The 14,889-nt window shown below is 34.5% G+C and overlaps 1 protein-coding gene across 1 annotated transcript in view; it reads right to left on the reverse strand.

The window, feature by feature from the left end:
* The window catches only part of LOC148829314 (phosphatidylinositol phosphatase PTPRQ-like), a 90,027-nt gene extending 75,878 nt beyond the window's left edge, over positions 1-14,149 (reverse strand). The window contains exons 1-10 of the mRNA XM_088923767.1: positions 13,999-14,149; positions 13,330-13,416; positions 12,940-13,071; positions 10,597-10,741; positions 10,006-10,263; positions 9,595-9,812; positions 2,715-2,904; positions 2,106-2,402; positions 1,059-1,343; positions 188-463 (exon numbers count right to left, since the gene is read on the reverse strand). Of these exons, the coding sequence (XP_088779893.1) occupies positions 188-463; positions 1,059-1,343; positions 2,106-2,402; positions 2,715-2,904; positions 9,595-9,812; positions 10,006-10,263; positions 10,597-10,741; positions 12,940-13,071; positions 13,330-13,416; positions 13,999-14,040 (1,930 nt within the window). The 5' untranslated portion in view covers positions 14,041-14,149. The remainder of the gene's footprint in view (positions 1-187; positions 464-1,058; positions 1,344-2,105; positions 2,403-2,714; positions 2,905-9,594; positions 9,813-10,005; positions 10,264-10,596; positions 10,742-12,939; positions 13,072-13,329; positions 13,417-13,998) is intronic.
* Positions 14,150-14,889: the final 740 nt, after the last annotated feature.

The raw sequence follows: 14,889 nt of genomic DNA on the forward strand, positions 1-14,889 counted from the left end.
ATATCAAGTTTTGTACAATCCTCAAGTGAACACAAAAAAGGTATGTTCCCATTACACAGCTGCAAGACTTTTCAGTATTACTTTATGTTTACTGACATCTACAAAATGTTTAAACTGATAACTAACACAAAGAATATTCTGCATATGAAGGCTTGACCAGCCTTGAGGGAAGGAACTGAAAACTTACTTAAAGTCTGTAGGACAGTCTTCATCTCACTCATGTTTCCACTCTTAACTGCAGCCACCCCTATCTCATACGTCATGCCAGGATTTAGCATGCTAAGTTTAAAACTGTTTGAGCTGTTTACCCAGTAGCTTTTCGTGTCACCTCCAACAGTGACTGATCTCACTAGGACATAATACTCATCAATATCCTCTTCTTGTTCCACTTCCCAGTGCACTGTAACATTCTCTACTCCCACATCTTCTGGGTTTATATAAACCCTGCTAGGGGGGCTGACAGCTAAAACAAAGCACAAAATGTTACCTTTTTTCTACTCTGCAGCATACCATATCAATATTTACATATGATAATTGAAAGACCACATTATTAAGACCTCAGACCATCTGCTGACCTTTAAGTCCAAAACCAATAATTCTCTGACACACAGAATGAAGCAATCAAGTGAAATACTTGAAATTTGCTTTTGCAGGTGGGGTGAGCCTTTAACTAAACTCAGGTCAAATCGACTTTGAGTTATGCAGTAATTTGCTAATTTCTGGGAAAGCTGCAAAACATATATACTACAACTGTTTTGTTTACCTTCAACCTACTGTAATTCTAAATAGGAAGCCACTTTAAGACTTTTTAGTTTGAAGAAATGTGTAACATTTTATTTTTAATTTTATAATTTATCTGACTTCTTTTATGATTACGATGATTGAACATTATTGATAAATACATCAAATTTCTATCTACGCGAACTGGAAGTAAAACCAATAGTTTCTAATCAACATGAGATTTTTTTCTCTACAGCAAAGAATGAATTAGCAAAGTAACTGGAAACGAGAAATGTTTGTGTGAAAAGTTCTTATCGCAATACACATTCATCACATGCCTGTGGTTATGAAGAGTGGTAAATCCACACAGCTTGATGAGCCAAATGCTGACACAGTCTGTATGTTGATGCTATAGAGGTGAAAGGACTTGAGGTTGGTTATGATAGCTGATGTTTTGTAGTTTTCAACAACAAGGCTCTTTTTCATACTGGTAGCAACATCCACACAGGTGATCAAATAATGATCAAATGATGCATTATGGGAGTTATCAGGAGCAGTCCAATACAATGGTATTTCCTTTGATGTTACTTTCTTCACTGTAATATTTTGTGGAGGATTAGGTCCTATAAAAAAAGAAATGTGAATTACTGTTGCTTTTAAGGTTCATAATCATTAAAAGAAGAAAATGCTACATTTTAGTAGCAAACCTAGCTATTCAATTAGAAAATAAAACAGTTAATAAATCATATTTCAGATCAACATTTTCACTGTGTACTGTAGCTGGTGTTTCAAACTGTATATGTGAAGATAATATAAAAATAAATAAACCTCATGATGTGCACTGCTGACAAAATGACAGGAAAGAAAAATAGTGTTATCTCTGTTATTCCAAAAGAGTTCATAAAAAAGCTCAGTATTTCTGTTTTAAACATTACTGTAAGTGCCCTACACAAAACAAGCAGTGTTTCTCTTTTACAGTCCATATTTCAATTAAATTAATGTGGATAATATCTTAATGCAAATACTATATGATGTCCCCTTAAACTGTGAAACACCATTTCCTTATGAGCAAATGAGGGTGGTCTGTAAACCACAGTATAATCTGCAATCTGTGTTTTTTTTATCAAAACATGCTATGGATAAGAATCCATTAAGAGAATCTGGAAAATGCTATTTATACATATATATATCTTATAAAAATATTGTATATAAATAGTATATATAAATGACAAGCTAAGTGTAATTATTGACTAAATTAGTTATTTTGTTAATTTTAACACACTTTAGAGAAATCATGAAGCAGAAAAACAAACTGACTGGATTGTTTGGAAAAAAATACAGAATATACAGAATATTCAATGTTTGGATATACAGATAGAACTTACTTGTTTGCACTTTACGAATGGGGCCAAGGGTTCTTGAAGCACCACCATGATGCATTACTTTGAATGAAAAAAGGTAGACATGACCAGGAGACAATCCTGAAATGGTCAGACGTGTGCCATTGAGAGGAAGGCTTCTTGTGTGCCACTGCTCTGTTGACAATTCTTCCTCATACTGAATTAATAAACTTGTCTTCTCTTCTGGCTTCAGCCAGTGTTCCAGATTGCTCCATTTGAAACCGGCCTCTTTCTCCTTAACATCCTCCACCTCAAATTCAAAATCTGCTGGTGCTGTGGAAACTGTAAAAATATGTTCTGTTACAAAAGGACTGTGAATGAGTTTCTTTAATTTCTCTTACTTCTTATTCTCTCAATGTGTGTCAGGTCTCAACAATTCAAAGTAAGTACTTCAACTTACATATTGAGAAGAGGGAAACATCTATTCAGCTACAGTACGTCTTAGTATAAATTTCAGATAGAGCTAAACCTGTAAAACTGCTACATTATATACAGTTTTAAAACACATATTGATTGAATAATTATCACAAATAAAAATACATTTTAAAATAATTTAAACATGTAAACTATTTATAAGTCTTGACTCATATTTACATGTGTACTGGCAAAGATATGGCAGTGGAATATAGCAGAAAAAGCCTGTGTAGTAGTAGTTTGGACCAGTGGCATTCATTTTTAAAGCAAAGCAGTCCGTCTCATTAGGAGGCAGAATATGAAGTGGCTCTGGCACATCATTCTTCAGATTAGAGATTGATCCATCAGACTGGCGAAGCTCTCCTTCTCGCTGTAAAACACAACAGGAACAAGCATACAAGATGTAACCCAATTCAATCATGTTCACAAGGAAAATTAAAAATATATACTGTACTACCCATTGATGGAGCTATAGCTAGTGAGACTGCTTGAGACTGCACCAGGGCCCAGTAATGAAGGGTGAGCAGTAAGAGGGTACCTACACATCTAAGTATGGACCCACAGGTAACCCACTGTAAGACACACAGTGAAATAAACTTCTCATGTTTTAGAAGAAAAGAAGTTATCTTTTATGCTCATCTTAATTCACTTCTATTTTTACCACTAATATCGGATGCTCGTCTCTCATGTGACTTTTTAAGTATTCTCTCGTCCTTTGCTTGAAATAGAACTTTTCTTGAAATAGAATCCTGGCTGTTGGATGCATGGGTATTAAATTTACATAAAACTGACTAAACTAATATAGTTCACAAGACTTACACAAGGAACAGCGCAAAGGTCTATGACAAATATACTGTATTGATAAATGTTTAAATATGTATAGAAAATATGGCAGAACAAATGAAAAACTGAAAAACTTTTTAAAACTAAATGTGGGTCATCATCACAATGCCTACAGTCATGCTACACTACCTTCTATGCCACAAAAGCATAAATGTGTACTCTCAGAATAAAAACCAAAAGTGAGAAGTTTGAGGTGACAATAAAATTGACTAAAAAAGATATTCAGGTGAGCTGGGAGCTATCTTATTATAGGTTGCCTGCAAAGGTTCAAATTAAATTAATTCCACTTTAAAATGTAAAATGAAGAAACACAAGGCTAAAATGTGTTATTTCTAGTAAATGGTGGAATCTCTACTAAAATAGCATGGAATTAATTTATACTTGTGAGTAATATCTTTTTCCAGGTTGCAAACAACAAAGAGGTTGAACTTGAAACCAATGTTTGGATTAATTCCAAAAGCTAATATTTTTCTGGAACTGGGTTGACATACTGTAATCCTCATTCCTTCAGAAAATGATCTCATAGTCCAAAGTTATTATGTTTTGGTAAAAATATGCTCACCAAGCTCATACAGTATAACTTGACAAGGTACAATAAGTAGTAATAGTGTCAGTACATTTTCCACCATAAGCATTCATATCAGTGTCTTAATTACTGGAATTTTCAAACTCCAGACATTAGATATGTATAAGATACTGTATAAAGCTAATTGTAAAACTGCTGTAAGTGGAACTCAGTAAGTTCAATAAATAGATCCATACAACACCAACACCACTATCAAGAAAAATGTATTCAGCAGCAATAATAAAAATATAATAGTAACAATACTTCATTAACTTTCTTTAACTCCTAACTACATATTTTAACAGTACAAATTTTGAGGAACTACAGATTTCCCAAATAAGCAATACATCTATGACCCCATGACTGTAGAGGTATAGGTTGATGTTATATATGTATATATGTTGACATGAAAACATGTAAAAGTAAAAAAGTAAAGCTGCTCGATGATTTCTAATTCACATTCATGAAAACACTCTCACAAATGTTGCCAATAAAATGAATATTTATTCCAAATTGCACTTCAACACTGCAGGGCATCAGACCTTAAAAACTTCAAGCAAGTTTGCTTGACAGTAGCAGAATATGGAACAATTGTTAATGGAGTACAATAAATTTTCATTTTCATTTAAATTTTCATGAAAAAAATTCACTATAGTATTGGAGAATCTATGCATTGTGTATTAAAAAGATTTCTAATGTTATTTTATCTTTCAAACCTATGGACCAGTATTTCAAAATACTTACAATTACCTGCAGGTTTTCCCACAGTCTATGAATTCTGACAGAAACTGCTTATGGGTATAGTATTCAATAAACTGATAGTTGAAGCTTAGATGACTAATCACAAATACAAATGGTGAGTACTTTTCAATTCCAATTTTTCAAAGCGCTCATAGCACAAACATTTAATTATTGATATACAGTACAACACGGCACAACAGTGTGAAAAATATACTCAATTACAAGACAATACAACCGATATACTGTATGTATACCAACAAACTGTACAGTATATTAGTAGCTCAATGCACGTCATGTACATAGACATGGATCAAGTATTAGTTGTAAGAACTATTGAATTAAAAATTAAGTTTTCCTTTGCTACTCATGTTAATGGGTTGTTAACCATTCAATTTGCCTCACTGACGTGGGAAATAACTAACAGCACTTGTCAAAATATCAGAACTTTATATGCATATACTGTAAGCCAAACTATTATTTAAAACTTAAATGTTTAGCAAAAGTAAATTGATGGTTTGTTAATTCACAACTAGCAGCTGTATAACCAAATAATGAAACTTTAGATTCACCCCAGGGAATGGAAACAGTGCTGTACAATACAGGTGCTACCTCTTTAAATGACAAAAAGAGGGAAACCTCACCACAATCTCTTTCAAAAACTTAATACATGCTCTTCTTATCTTTAGATTAAAAGGCTGGATAGAAAAGACTCTTTAACATATCAGATTTAGCTATGCAAGCCAGGCTTCACACAGGTACCTTATTCTTACTAGAGTTTGTTTTTTCTAACCTTTGGAGCAGTGTCTCGATTTCTTAACATTTGTAAGTATTTCCAGGAAAAAACAGTATTCCCAATTCTCCCTAAAGGCAATATAACCTATCAGAGGAAAAAAGGAAGCTTTCAGTAATGTCTTTAGTACTTTGTCATGGAACCCTTTGGAGAAGGAACAACATTATACTTTGAGATTCACAAGACTCTCTCAGTGTTTTCTGAGCCAAAAAGTATCTAATCAAAGCACTGTGAGAAAAGGATACTGTACTTGACAAAATCAACCCACCCACTATCCCACAATAAATACAAATAAAAGCTTTCTGTCAGTAATAATGGCATCCAAAAATAGAACTCTTATTGCATTGTGTACTTTTATGGGAAAAGCAAAGTAACTGCATGTGATAGTTAGGTTTACAAATGTCCAATATTTCTTCTTTAGGATTCCAAGGGCAATGTGAAATGTTTAGACAAATAGCCTCAGTAAAAGAGACACCATTTTAAACCATAAGTAGTTTAGCCGTTTAGCCTTGAGGTTTTCTTCTTTTTTAATCACATTATCATCTACTATCATCTACTGATTAATATGTCTACTTCCAAGAAACAGTCAAATACATTTTAAGTAAAAAGATTAAGCCCTCGATTTAATCAAAATTAAAGTCATTTGCCAGTCACAATTTAAAAACCCACAGCATGATGATTAATTTTTAGGGAACAGGAAAATGGTCTTCTGCAAACACTAAGTGGTTGACAAGTTAAACATTAACAATTTTCAGGCAGGTCAGTGTTTTGTTTTCATAACTGAGTAAGCAAGTGTTCTTTGAAACTATACAGTATTTTGATTATGGTGATGTACTGTAATTCCAGTCTTGTAATCTATATTTTGTGTTTCTAGAAAGGGAAAGACAAATCACATACAAATGTTTTTGTTTTTCAGAATCAAAAGTTAAAGTAACTGGCCTACATGAAATAATTTGTTCCCTTGGCAACAACTGAAATGAAGTTATTAACCATGGTTATGAAATGGACTATACTCCCACACGATATCATTTACAGAGAAGAATTTGTGAATATCTTTTACTGTCACACAGAAACAGAGTGTTGTTATCAGTGTTTCTTAAACAGAGGCAATATGACTGCAAAACTGGAATTTATCTTTAAAAATAATTCATGAGGAATGACAGCAACCAAAGACTGTGTGACAGTAGATTTGTTTACTGAATATTGTGAAAACTTTGACTTGACCCGCATGGAATGGGGAGGCTAGAAAGGTGCTTGGTGGAAAGGTGACCAAGGGGTAGCTGCAAAGGTGGAGATGGGATGGAGCATGGGATGGATGAAGAGATGAACAAGGAAGAGGAGAGGATGACGTGTGGTATATATGGGAACTGAGGCAATGACGTCGGGATTAGTTGTGAGATGTGGCAGCCGAGCTTAATTAGTTCAGCTCTCTTCGTTAGAATTCCATATATTTGACCTATTACGATAAGATGTGCTCAGGACATTTGGTAATTAGGCTAACATCAAAAACATATTATTTTCCATTGTCACCAGAAGCCTAAATCAGAGCTATTTAGCTTGCAACCCTTCCAATCTGCTCTATTATACTATTTTGATTCAACTAGCTCCCTAATTAAGTAATTAGAATCAATGTAAGAGCAAAAGATCTGATCTGAGGGGCCACAGGTTGAATAGTAATTTTCAAAATAATCTAACAGCACAAGGTCTAAGCCTGTAGTGTTATTAAAAGCAAAAAAACCCAAGACATATTGCATTTAGAAATACAGCATTTAAACATGAAAAGGCAGATGAATATGAGAATGTCAACTGAATATCAAAATTAACTGCAATTATTTATAACAATAATGTATTGTTTCTTTCTGCCACATGGTTTCTTGTACATTTAACCCTAATTTAAATGGCAGGTGTACTAAAAGAGTATTTCACTCATGTGCTCACTAAGAAAAAAGTAGACAGCATACCTCAGGCTACAGAAAGAAGTTACTTATTAAACAGTATTTGCATAGAAGCAAATGTGTATCCGGTACTAGATGGACTTAAATAAATCTCCAGGGCCTTTTGGAGAATTGTACTCAAGGAAAAGAGAGGTGTTATAAAGAAGATCTCTTCAAACGTTTCCTCAAGATGGGGATAGTATCCATGGACTGGAGAATAGTTACTGTAGTGTCCATTCAAAATAAGGGTGACAAAAATTACCTACATAATTATAGACCAATAAATCTAATTTCCATTGCATGTAGAATCATTGAAACAATTATATTATACATTATTATTATTATTATTATTATTATTATTATTATTATTATTATTATTATTGAAACTAAACCAGAGGGTCACCAGTATGGAAATAACATCCTAGAAAAAAAGAAAATATAGGTTTTGAAAGAGTAGGTCTTGCCTACTTAAGAGTTAAGAGTTCATTAAGCAACAGCTGTAATGGACACATACAAAGCATGTTGTGGTGTATTTACATTTTCCAAAAGCTTTTGATAAAGTTATCCATAAAAGATCACTTTATTGGCCATATACAATTTTCTTGTATAAGGAATTTGTCTTTTCGCATACCCCAACTTGCTCTCCATGAGACACACAGACAGGTAGAGAAGCTTGGGGTCAGAGCACACGGTCAGCCATCTATACAGCATCCCTGGAGCAGTTGGGGTTAAGGGACTTGCTCAGGGTCCTAATGGAGTAGGATTCCTCAGCCAGCCACAGGATACGAACCGGCAACCTTCCAGCCACCGCACTGCCAATTCTCTAATTTAAGGTGCTTAACATTCAGGAAAATGTGTGCACATAGATTGGGAATTGGTTAATAAATAGGAAATAGTGATTACAGATAAGGAGTAAATGTTCAAATTGGAGAGATGTAATTAGTGTAGTACCACAGGTATCTACTAGAACCTCTGCTTGTCCTTATTTATATCAAGGATCTAGATTTAGGTATACTGTAGTTGGTCCACTAGTCAGGTTTGCAGATGACACAAATTAGGAGGAGTAGCTAACTACCACTGTAAAAGCAGCAAATGTAAAGCATAAAACAATTTAGGTAAAATTAGACTGGTCCATCATCTGGCAATGATGTTTAATGTACTGTAGATATGTGTAGGGGTTTGCATGCCAGTATTGAAAACAGATTCAAAATGGAAAACAATGAGCTCAAAAAGTCTACTTATGAAGAAAACTTGGGCTTTTACAGTACAATATGTTGACTTATTGCTTACATCTTCCAGAAAATGTAGGGAAGTAAAAAAGGCAAACAGAATGTTAGGATATATAGTTAAATGTATAGATCATACAATGCACTAGTTAGGCCTCATTTAGCATATAGTGTGCATTTTTGTCACCATGTGCCAAAAAAATATTACTGGTCTGGAATCAGTCCAGATAAGAGCAAAAAAAATGCATTCTAGGACTTAAAGGAATTCCTGCACTGACAGGCTGACAGAACTGAACCTTTACAGACCTGAACAGAGAAGTCAAGGAGGGGACTTGTTGGAAGTCTACAGAATCCACAGAGGCAACGTCAATAAGTTGGCTACTTCGAAATGAACAGTGAAACACAAACCAGAAACCACAAGTGGAAACGACATACATGGAAGTGCATTTAAAACTGAAAATAGAAGGCACTTCTTTACCCAAAGGGAAAAGTGGGAATATGGAACAAGTTACCAAGCCATATTGTTAAAGCTAATACTTTGGGTTCCTTTGAGAAACAGCTGGTTGTGATCCTTTGATCAATAAGTTACTAATAAAGAGGCCGTACATATATTATGTTCTCAATACAAAGATTAAAAGCATTGAGAATAGATTGAAATAGGTAAATATAACCAAACAAAGAGCCTAGCTATAAATTCTTCATAGATGACACATTTAATACTGTAACCTCATGGATCAGTTGTGGAGCTGTAGATAATGTAATATATGTTGGGGTTTTTTCATGAGCACAATCAAATATTTTTGATGTTGTTAATATCAGCTCCACATAATTAAAATTCAACTTGGATATGCAATGTTTCAGAATACCATCAAAATGCATCATCTAAATTTACATACATTATAATTGTTGTATTTATCTGAATCAAATATGCTAAAAAATAAATATGCTTCTTACAGCTTACCTGTTCGTCATTGAGACCAGTCCAAAGCATGACCATATAATTCAGAGTACTAAGGTATGATGATATGAAATGGAACTCTTCTTCAGTTTCAATATCAACGAGGTGAGCACCTGCCATTGATAATTCACAGGACTTCTGAGCATCACTCCATCTTCTTGCATTTTTCCAAGTCTTATAGCAGCTTCTGTCAAACTGCACCCAACCTTGGGGACATAAAGCTGCAAAGACAAACCAGGCAAAAAAGATGTGACTGTCCTGCCACTATCGGTTACATATTCTTTTTTTTAAATTACATTTTAAAGTGGTTCTTTTTCTTTCATAATTCACACAAGTACAACATAATATGTTGTTATAAGCTGCACTTTATACGCAAATAAAATAATCAAATTAAATTAAACCAACACTATTTACCTGTTTCAAGAAGAATATTTAGTGTTTGTGTTACTACCACATTCATGTTTGGGATTTGCTTCTTAAATTCCACAGAAAAATTGTGAGGTGTACCAGGTTTTAAGTCAGTAACTTGATAAGTGCTTTGAGTTTTTGGTACACGCCATGTAAAAGTATTGAGTATTAGAGAAACTTGAACTTCACTGTCCAGAGGATTCCACCTGAAGAAAGCACATGTGGTTGTTGTTTCTGTTCTAATGATAGATTCTTCAAATGTATCTAGAAAAGAAAAAAAAAACAACTTTCATGCAGATGAATCATGAAAAAAGATTTAAATAATGTGCAAGTAACAAGTATTCTGAACAGGGCACATGTACACTATGGTTTTAATTTTAAAAAAATAATCCATTCATCTCTAACTCTGTTTACTGTGTTTCAATATATTGACTGCAACATGTAATGTTAATTAGTGCATTAAAAACTAATTCTTAATTACTAATTAATAATTGTTTGATTCTGTCAAACTATACTTAATACAGAGTGCTTATCATTCAATCCTTAATCAAACTATACCACCTAAGTTTTTTAAAAATAATTTGAACATCTACTTACAAATACTGAAAGACCTTGTTTCCAGAATGTCTTTGTTTTTGACTGCTGTCACATCAATGTAGTACTTCTCATTTACATTGAGTTCATTGATATATGTTCTGCAATCCGGAATGCATTCATTAAGTGCAGAACTATTCAGCAAAAGCTGTTTTAGGAATCAGAAGGGTTAGTTAGTACAGTATATAATGTATTCATATAAACACCACAGTTACTGTACAATAGTGTGTTCTGGCAGACAATATTGCTCCACTATTAATGGCTTAATAAATTATATTAACTGGGCAGCACATATTAGGATTATCTGTAGGTAAATTTATCTTGCTGGTTTTGCAGAAAACATTATCCTCTTTTGGATGGGATTTTGGACACAGTCATTGAAAAAAAACTCCATAGTTTCTTTTTAACTTTGGAGTTGTTCATTTTTGTGCAGGCTTGTACACAATTACTTACAGCACATATAAACATGTTATTACATAAAATAATGGTATTAAATGAAAAAGAAAGCTTGTGAGACTTCTGTAATGCATGCATTTACAGTACATTATCAAAGGCACTATTTCACTATTCTATCCAAGCATTATAAGCTGTAACAGAAATTTGTTTTAAAAAACTAAAAATCTGAATCAGAATCTGGATGGCAGAGTGGTTGGCATTGCTGCCTTGCAACACTGGGGTGTTGGGTTCAATTCCAGGCATGTGGTGCTATTTGAAGTTTGTGTTTCTCCCTGTATTCCTCCAGTTTCCTCCCACAATCCAAGTCAATTGGCTTCTGGGAAAATTGCATCTGATGTGTGAATACGTGTGTGTTAGTATCTACAGTATGTGTGCCCTGCGATGGACTGGTGTCCTGTCGAGGGTGTATCCCGCCTTGTGCTCATTGCTCACCAGGATAGGCTCTCCCCTGTGACCCTGTATTGGATAAAGCAGTTAGAAAATGGATGGATAGATGTATTTGGCAGAATCTGGAACATCTAGTGCAATAATACCTTAACAGGCAAGAAGGCAGGTTGCAAGTCTCTTCCCAAAATCAACTCCATGTACAGGACATTGGTATGTCAAAATACCACAATTGAAGAAGGCTCCACAACCAAGAATGATGTCTCTTTTATTTTCCTTTCAGCAAGTAATAGACCTTTACCTCTTCCTTTGCAGCCTACACATACTGACATAAACTAGCTACCTACTCAAACATCTTCAGTATATCAAAATGCTCTTTGATATGAATAAAGTCAAAATTGAGAAAAGCAAGAGTTATACAGTGACTGGTTCATCTGCTCTCAGAAATGATGTAAAGGTTTTTGCTTGCTTCTTGAACTGGAAATTTCTGCATGATTGACAAAAATGTAAATGAACAAGTAATAGGTTTATTCCATGCTGAAAAGAGAAGAGAGAAGAGCACATGACTAATACATAATATTTACTGAAATTATACTTAGCTCCTGGGTGTACTGTAGCTGCACACCTCAGCATCACCACTAAGACTAAACCAAGTTAACAAAGATACAAAATACTGGTCACCGTCCCTCAAACATATTGAATATTGAAACATAATGGGGGAGATGTTTCCTTAAGTATTCCTTGGAATACCAGGAAACCCACAAATTTGATTTAAAAAATGTAAATTTGATTTAAAAACTGTTAAAATCTGCTCGTTGTTATAGAAACCAAACTAAGTATCACAGTAATATAATGTGTAACTGTTTTATCTGTGCATTACATTAGTTTTTGCAATGTGTTACAGATGTTACTGTATATTTTCAACTCTGCCATAGTTCTAATAAAGACGGATGGATTTAGCAGCTGATTTTCACCTGGGAAACTTTAACTGAGGTAGGTTCAGCAACACCTACTGTATACCTACACTTCTGGTATCCAGCTTGAACCCCTGGCCTAGGCTGCTTCCATCATTAAAGTGGTATATATCAGAAATAAATGGACTATCTGCATAATTTTAACATTCTGTACATAACCATGGTGGCATAGACCTGGATCTCAACTAAAAGGGTGACAGTGTAACATCCACACTCTGGTTTAATTTATTTAGGTACAGGTAGCAGATTATTAATGCCTTATAAGGCGTTCTGGAACTTAATCCAGTACTTTTTATTACATTTTACTTTACTATTTGGAAAAATGTCTATTTTATTATTATTGTTTTATTGGCATGACGATGTCATTTTTTTTAATGTGACAATACTCAATATTATTGTATGCATACTGTAGATTATGGAAGAGTGCAAATGCTTTTCTTCTGACTTGACAATAACAATAATAACAATAAATTACAAAGCCATTCATTTCAACTGTATGAGCTTCTGTTTGCAAGAAAATGGTTGTTCTCACCGTTTGGTTGCTGTTTTTTATATGACTGTTTCGGAGAGAGTAGCATTCTGCATCTTCTTTACTTGGGAAGCATTTCCATTCCACAAACACGTTAGCATAGATGGTTTCTTTCAGGCAGGTTAGACTGTGAGCCTGAAACACACATTCAAAGTCAACAGTTTCTTTTTTTCCTAGATCTGTATATACAGTACCCCATAAAGTACAGGTTTTTTTTTTTGCATTGTTTTGAAAATAAAAAGTTAAGGATAACTTAATTTTTAATTTTTTAATTTTAACTTAAAAGTTTTTGCCGCAGTATTAAAAGCTGAAAGTGACGGAAAATGCTGTTTTTTGTGTGAAGAAAGACAAAGGGAGAAGATTAAAGAGCAGGAGTGGGAGAAACATGCTTACCTGCAGACAATAATCTAAAACGAGCAAGAGAAGGACAGCTTTTGCCATGTGGCAGCTTTGTTTCATTCCTACAAGAGCACATGCGTCCTAAAGCAAAAGCAAAAAAATGTCATCAAATGCTAATAAAATAAAAACTGTTGTTTCAGTCTTTAACCCAAGGGCGCCACACAGTTCTCCGGTCTTAAAAGATAAGCACGGCATGATGAAAACAGACAGCTCATGAATTTACATTCATAAATAACGCATACAAACTATGATATTGTACATATTATATGTTTCGTTAAGAAAAACTCAGTTTTAGTGGAACCGCATGGGACTTGGCAATGTTTGATGTTGTTTACCAGCTCCTGTCCAGTGTCTGAAACTCTGAAACGTCGTCGTGCTGCTACAGTATCACACCTTTTGCCACAAACTTGAAACCACAAACATAAACTGAAACTTAGGATAACAGTTCTAATATCCAACCGTTTTTACCCTAACGCAGCAGCAGCAATGGCACGTAAAATTAGTCAAATAAAACAAGCTGACTGAATGAACGTGTAGCAGCATACTGTTAAAAACCGCACTTCTGAATTTTTCATTTGAAAGACAAAGCACATTTTCTGTGTGTAACATTAAAATGTTTTGGGGGGAAAACTCTTACAGTCAAAGTAAAAACGTTCTAGTTACCTGATATGGCTTACTCAACTTCTTAGAGCCCGTAAAACTCATTTTTTTGAATTTAGCGCGCTTCTTTGCCCTCTCCCCCACAGGCGTTCAGTGATTTTGGAGAAGCCCAACAGCTGCAGTGGACGCATGTGATTTTCTGTCTCGCACGTCTTTCTCCCATTCAGCAGTTCGAAGTTGTCTCTCCCCTCTTCCTTCTCCCCAATTTGTTCTGGCCATTGCTGGCCTTTTCCCTTTGTTGGACTGAGAGGAGGTTGTCATGACGACTGAAGCAGGCAGCCTCTCCATAACTGGACTCCAAAGAGCAGGGAAGTGGAGGAGTGTCTGACCAGCTGCTTGTGAATGTAACGGGGGCAAGGCGGTTTGATACACTCGCTCTTGGGCTATCCTACTAGTTACTATAAATTGTTGCTGTATTACGCGTTGTGCAGGGGGTAACATTGAGGTTCACCTCTTTTATTGGCTGAAGCTTTATGTTTCTTTCTGAAAATATGTAGTCTTTTTAAAACAATTTAAACTTTTGTTTTAGACAATACGAACTTCCGTATACCAATATGACACATTTGTGCTCATACCATCACATGCTGTGTTAATATTATAAGCATTTCATTGCACTGATTGTATATGACAAATAAACGTAACTGAATATTATAGTAAAGTTAAATCATAAGATTATATAATGCAAATTAAAATGCAGTATTTGATAACATTCTGATTACACGTTTCCGATTAACACATGCAAATAAATTGAAAACATTGGCTCTCACACATCGCAGACAAAAGCGTAGCATCAATTTTCTTAATCTTGTAGGATTCATGACAGCCATTCATCCATCATTAACGCAGTAAATGGTTGTGTGATCAAGAAAACATTTTTTCTTGTAAGTTAAAGTA

This window comes from Atractosteus spatula, chromosome 8, assembly GCF_055471065.1.
Source record: "Atractosteus spatula isolate fAtrSpa1 chromosome 8, fAtrSpa1.hap1, whole genome shotgun sequence".
NCBI classification, from domain to species: domain Eukaryota; kingdom Metazoa; phylum Chordata; class Actinopteri; order Semionotiformes; family Lepisosteidae; genus Atractosteus; species Atractosteus spatula.